A 5,994-nucleotide genomic window follows, 5' to 3' on the forward strand; every position below is an offset into this window, starting at 1 on the left:
GAACCTTCACTGAACTTTAGAAGCGACTGAGCCTGACCCTTTTCCTCACATTTTGAGAAAATGACTAGAACGCTTTTCAAATCAGAAATGGATTGTGAGATCCCGCAACAATCCACATCAGTCCAAAGAGGTGGATTCTTAAAAGGGATCAGTGAGGCTGACAAGATCTATAAAAAAAATAAAAAAGGGAGATTAAGCGAACCCTAAACCCTAAACCCTAAGCAAACACATAAGACTTGGCGGTACGGACCACCCGTGAATTTACTTTGGATAAGATCCATTTGTTTTGTTATGCAATTTGGTGTCCTAAAACCAATCATTCTGAAGCTCAACACTCCTTTCTCTTTCTCTTATCTTTCTATTCTTTCTCACCCAAACAGCCATGAAAATCCACTTCTTCATCCTTCTTCTACTGTCTTTCAATGCTACAATTTTCTCATCCCGACCACCCTACGACTTCTCCGGTATCGTCTTCGACACCGGAGGCCTCAGCCGAGCTGCATTTCCCAAAGGCTTCGTCTTTGGAACTGCAACTTCTGCATATCAAGTAGAAGGAATGGCTGACAAAGATGGCCGAGGACCAAGCATTTGGGATTCCTTTGTTAAACTTCCTGGTACGGTTGATTTTAGTTTTCATTTAGTCCTTATCAACAAATTTACTTCATGTTCTTTTTAAAATTTGAGATGTTTGAACAGGAAAGATCGCTCGCAATGCTACGGGCGATGTTGCTGTCGATCAATATCACCGATATAAGGTATGCATACTAGTCTTGCATTTGTAACTAATTTTTTTGGTCGTACGCTCGAGCATGACTCAACAAATTAAAATATGCGCTTTTGTTTAATAAAATATCTATATATATTAATTAAATTGTCTTTAATTTGATTTAGGAAGACATCGATAACATGAAGAGGCTGAACTTCGATGCTTATCGATTCTCAATTTCTTGGTCGAGGATATTTCCAAGTAATAAAATTTTCTTTTACGTTCATTTTTCGAAGCGTAAACATCATTAGCATCGGCTTAGAATCATCTATACTTAAAAAAATTTATGTTTTTTTTTTTTTTGTTTTGCTAGATGGATCGGGAGAAGTAAATTGGAAAGGAGTTGCGTACTATAATAGATTGATTGACTACATGATTCAACGAGGTATGATCAATCCACAACAACTCCTTTAATTCGNTAACATTAAAAATTAACTTATAACTTTGTTAAATCCATTTAATTTATTTAATATTTTTAAAATTTACAAATTTATAATTTTTTTATTATATTTCAAAACTATCCGTGAAATCCCATATAGTTAGAGAGAGAGGAACGAAACATTTTTAAAACATCTTTTGTGAGGCTGACGATGTGTAATGGGCCAAAACGGACAATATTTGTTAGCGGTAAGCTTGGGCTGGGACGTTACAAATAGTATCAAGATTGAGACTGTTACAAATGACATTAGAGTTAGACACTGAGTAGTGTGCTAGCAAGGATGTTGGCCCTCCAAAGGAGATTATGCTTGAAAGACGAAACCAGATTGATCCTGACTCCTCCGGATTCTGCTTTTCCAGAATCAACATCAAATTTGAGCTAGGTCAGTCACATAGGGTAAACCAAAAGATGATGGAAAGAACGAGAATGAAGCTTGACTCAAAAGAAGAAGAAATTGATGATTCATAGATTATTCTTCGGCCCGAACCCAGGAATCCCTTAGATGACAAGGGAGTCGGCGACCGAAGTCGATAAAAGAAATGAATGAGACCCGAAACCCTGAACCTTCACTGAACTTTAGAAGCGACTGAGCCTGACCCTTTTCCTCACATTTTGAGAAAATGACTAGAACGCTTTTCAAATCAGAAATGGATTGTGAGATCCCGCAACAATCCACATCAGTCCAAAGAGGTGGATTCTTAAAAGGGATCAGTGAGGCTGACAAGATCTATAAAAAAAATAAAAAAGGGAGATTAAGCGAACCCTAAACCCTAAACCCTAAGCAAACACATAAGACTTGGCGGTACGGACCACCCGTGAATTTACTTTGGATAAGATCCATTTGTTTTGTTATGCAATTTGGTGTCCTAAAACCAATCATTCTGAAGCTCAACACTCCTTTCTCTTTCTCTTATCTTTCTATTCTTTCTCACCCAAACAGCCATGAAAATCCACTTCTTCATCCTTCTTCTACTGTCTTTCAATGCTACAATTTTCTCATCCCGACCACCCTACGACTTCTCCGGTATCGTCTTCGACACCGGAGGCCTCAGCCGAGCTGCATTTCCCAAAGGCTTCGTCTTTGGAACTGCAACTTCTGCATATCAAGTAGAAGGAATGGCTGACAAAGATGGCCGAGGACCAAGCATTTGGGATTCCTTTGTTAAACTTCCTGGTACGGTTGATTTTAGTTTTCATTTAGTCCTTATCAACAAATTTACTTCATGTTCTTTTTAAAATTTGAGATGTTTGAACAGGAAAGATCGCTCGCAATGCTACGGGCGATGTTGCTGTCGATCAATATCACCGATATAAGGTATGCATACTAGTCTTGCATTTGTAACTAATTTTTTTGGTCGTACGCTCGAGCATGACTCAACAAATTAAAATATGCGCTTTTGTTTAATAAAATATCTATATATATTAATTAAATTGTCTTTAATTTGATTTAGGAAGACATCGATAACATGAAGAGGCTGAACTTCGATGCTTATCGATTCTCAATTTCTTGGTCGAGGATATTTCCAAGTAATAAAATTTTCTTTTACGTTCATTTTTCGAAGCGTAAACATCATTAGCATCGGCTTAGAATCATCTATACTTAAAAAAATTTATGTTTTTTTTTTTTTTGTTTTGCTAGATGGATCGGGAGAAGTAAATTGGAAAGGAGTTGCGTACTATAATAGATTGATTGACTACATGATTCAACGAGGTATGATCAATCCACAACAACTCCTTTAATTCGTCATCGGTTTTACTTCATATATCGATCAAATTTTACTATTACGGTCGTTCGATAACCATTTTGTTTCTTTTGTCCCTTTTAATTTAAAACTGGTAGGAATCACGCCCTACGCAAATCTTTATCACTATGATCTTCCTTTGGCACTTCAAGAGAGATATGGAGGTTTACTAGACAAGCAAATTGTGTAAGCTTTTAGTTTAAAGGGTTCGTATCAGTAGAGATATTTTCACACGATAGAGTTACAGTCACAATCTTTAACAATATGCAGGACTGATTTTGCAAATTATGGGGAATTTTGTTTCGAAGAATTTGGAGACAGAGTAAAGAATTGGATGACGTTTAACGAACCAAGAGTTATAGCTGATGTTGGTTTCAACAGTGGTATAATGCCTCCTTCGAGGTGTTCAAAAGAATATGGAAACTGTACAACAGGAAACTCAGGAACTGAACCTTACATCGTGGCTCACAATATCATTCTTTCCCATGCTACTGTAGTTGACAGATACAGAAAGAAATTTCAAGTAAGTCCTGAAACACATCGTTTCAATCCCGAAACATGTCGTTAATAAAACTCTTATAAATTGTTTTAGGGGAAACAAGGAGGACGAGTTGGGATTTTATTGGATTTTACGTATTACGAACCTCTCACGAAAGGAAAAGAAGACAACGATGCAGCTCAAAGAGCGAGAGATTTTCACATTGGATGGTAAACTATGTAATTATGAAAAGAAAATTTAAATTGAATGTTTGTTTTTGGTTGTAATTTTGGTTTAGGTTCTTGCATCCTTTTACATATGGTGAATATCCAAGAACAATGCAAGAAATTGTGAAGGAAAGGCTACCAAAATTCAGCTATGAAGAGGTTGAATTGGTGAAAGGGTCAGTGGATTTTGTGGGTATCAATCAATACACCACGTTCTATATGTTCAACCCTACTTGGCCCAAACCAACCACTCATGGGTATCAATCTGATTGGAATGTTGGCTATGCTTGTGAGTCCATTTACTATCTCTTAATTCTTTCTCCTATTCAAGATTCATAGCCTTTGTTTAATATAGACATGTTTTCTTCTACAGATGAAAAGAATGGAAAACCTATTGGTCCGAGGGTAATCTCTTTTTAATCTCGAACTTTTAAATTGTTTCGGTGTTAGGAGTGTTTGAGCGTGTAACGGCCCAAGCCCACCGCTAGCTGATATTGTCCTCTTTGGACTTTCCCTTTCGGGCTTCCCCTTAAAGTTTTAAAACACGTCTGTTAGGCAAAAGTTTTCGACCCTTATAAATGGTGTTTTGTTCTCCTCCCCAACCAATATGGGATATCATAATCTACCCCCTTCAGTGCCCAACGTCCTCGCTGGTAAGTGGCCATTATAATATCCCACATTAGTTGGGGAGGAGGACGAAACACCCTTATAAGGATGTGGAAACCTTTCCCTAGCAGACGCGTTTTAAAATCTTGAGGGGAACTCCGAAAGGAAAAGCCAAAGAAGACAGTATATGTTAACGGTGGGCTTAAGTCGTTACAAGTTGTGTCCTAGACACGTTTTGTAACATGTCGAGACGTACGTGTGTTCGTACTTTCTTGACCTAAATAGAAGTTTACTCCAAATTTGATTGTCAGGCTCATACTGGTTGGTTGTACGAAGTACCATGGGGAATGTACAAAGCTTTGATGTATGTGAAGCAACACTATGGGAACCCAAACGTTATTGTTTCAGAAAATGGTAGAGCACTCGTACTCAACTAGTTGACATGTTTAACTCGAGCAATTTCAAAAGAAGTATATATTAATTATCGTTGAGCTATATTCATATTGACATGTTTTAACGACAGGTATGGATACTTCTGATATCCCACTCCCGAAAGGATTAAACGATACAGAGAGAATACATTACTACAAGACGTACTTGCAGAACATGAAGAAAGCTATAGATAATGGAGCTAACGTGACTGGCTACTTCGCTTGGTCGTTGCTCGATAACTTTGAATGGCTGTCGGGATATACTTCAAGATTTGGTATCATATATGTAGATTACAAAGACAACCTCAAGAGAATTCCTAAGATGTCGGCCTATTGGTTCAAACAAATGATTCAAAAGAAGAAACAAGCTTAGTTTCTCGTCTAAATGAGAATAAATGTTTGGTAGGTCAACAACGGTAAGGTTCGAGATTGAACCATTGACTTCTAAAATGATGTAATTTTTACTTTATGCACTAAGTTATGCTCGTATCCGTTTGCTTTTGAAAATCTCGAAATGTCAATCCCTCCATCCTATCTCTATTTGTTAGGATATATATGACTCGTAAAGACATAAATATAACTTAAGACATACTACCAGATTGACTATCGTTACAATCACGAATAGTAATTTAATACGACCAAACTTTTATAATAATCACTAATTGATCAACATTACCATAACTTCAACTAGCTTAAGACATACTACCCGATTAAGAAATTAGAAGTTCTACGTCCTATATATCGAGTTGAACTCAAAGCTTTAATTTACTCGTTCGGTTTGAGTTTGTTTCACTTTTGATCCCCGGTTGAATCGCACAACTCATTTCTACACACCCAATATTTGAATATAATTAGATGTATAACTGGCCGATATTATTCTCTTCGAACCTTCCCCCAATGTTTTTACAACATGTCCTCGTTAGCACAACATCTGGTGTCAATTACTGACATATATTGTCTTCTTTGTGTTTTTCCGCAAGGTTTTTAAAACGCGTGTACTAGACAGAGGTTTCCACACCCTTATAAGATCAAATTATAAAAAGTAGATCGAGATTAGGTCCCGACCAAATTTGTAATTTAAACTAATTTTATTATCCAAGTTGGATTCCAACAACAGCGTGGCTGATAATTAAGGAGATAAAAGGCTCCATTATGGGAGAAAATTTAAGCAGTGATTAACCCCAATAACAATGCGTCCAGCTAGGCAGCTTCCATTTCACACATCCGACGTGGCATCATTTGTGGTTACTAATTAATAGTTATGCCACGCCACTGCCACTCAGGAAATTTATTATCATTATTTTA

The 5,994-nt window shown here is 37.0% G+C and overlaps 1 protein-coding gene across 2 annotated transcripts; it reads left to right on the plus strand.

Annotated features, from left to right (window-relative positions):
- Window positions 1–313: 313 nt before the first annotated feature.
- Window positions 314–5,196, plus strand: LOC111809858 (beta-glucosidase 44-like). 2 transcript variants are annotated; one of them, XM_023696313.1, is made up of 11 exons: window positions 314–614; window positions 697–755; window positions 892–967; window positions 1,080–1,151; window positions 3,046–3,133; window positions 3,218–3,470; window positions 3,540–3,655; window positions 3,724–3,941; window positions 4,026–4,057; window positions 4,570–4,672; window positions 4,782–5,196. In XM_023696313.1, the coding sequence occupies exons 1-11, from the start codon at window positions 383–385 to the stop codon at window positions 5,060–5,062; spliced, it is 1,530 nt and encodes a 509-aa protein (XP_023552081.1). In that variant the 5' UTR covers window positions 314–382; the 3' UTR covers window positions 5,063–5,196. The 2 variants fall into 2 exon arrangements, with proteins under 2 accessions (XP_023552081.1, XP_023552080.1); XM_023696312.1 differs by lacking the exons at window positions 314–614; window positions 697–755; window positions 892–967; window positions 1,080–1,151 and adding exons at window positions 2,081–2,379; window positions 2,462–2,520; window positions 2,657–2,732; window positions 2,845–2,916.
- Window positions 5,197–5,994: the final 798 nt, after the last annotated feature.

The sequence above is a fragment of the Cucurbita pepo genome, chromosome LG14, assembly GCF_002806865.2.
Source record: "Cucurbita pepo subsp. pepo cultivar mu-cu-16 chromosome LG14, ASM280686v2, whole genome shotgun sequence".
Classification (NCBI taxonomy): Eukaryota; Viridiplantae; Streptophyta; class Magnoliopsida; order Cucurbitales; family Cucurbitaceae; genus Cucurbita; species Cucurbita pepo.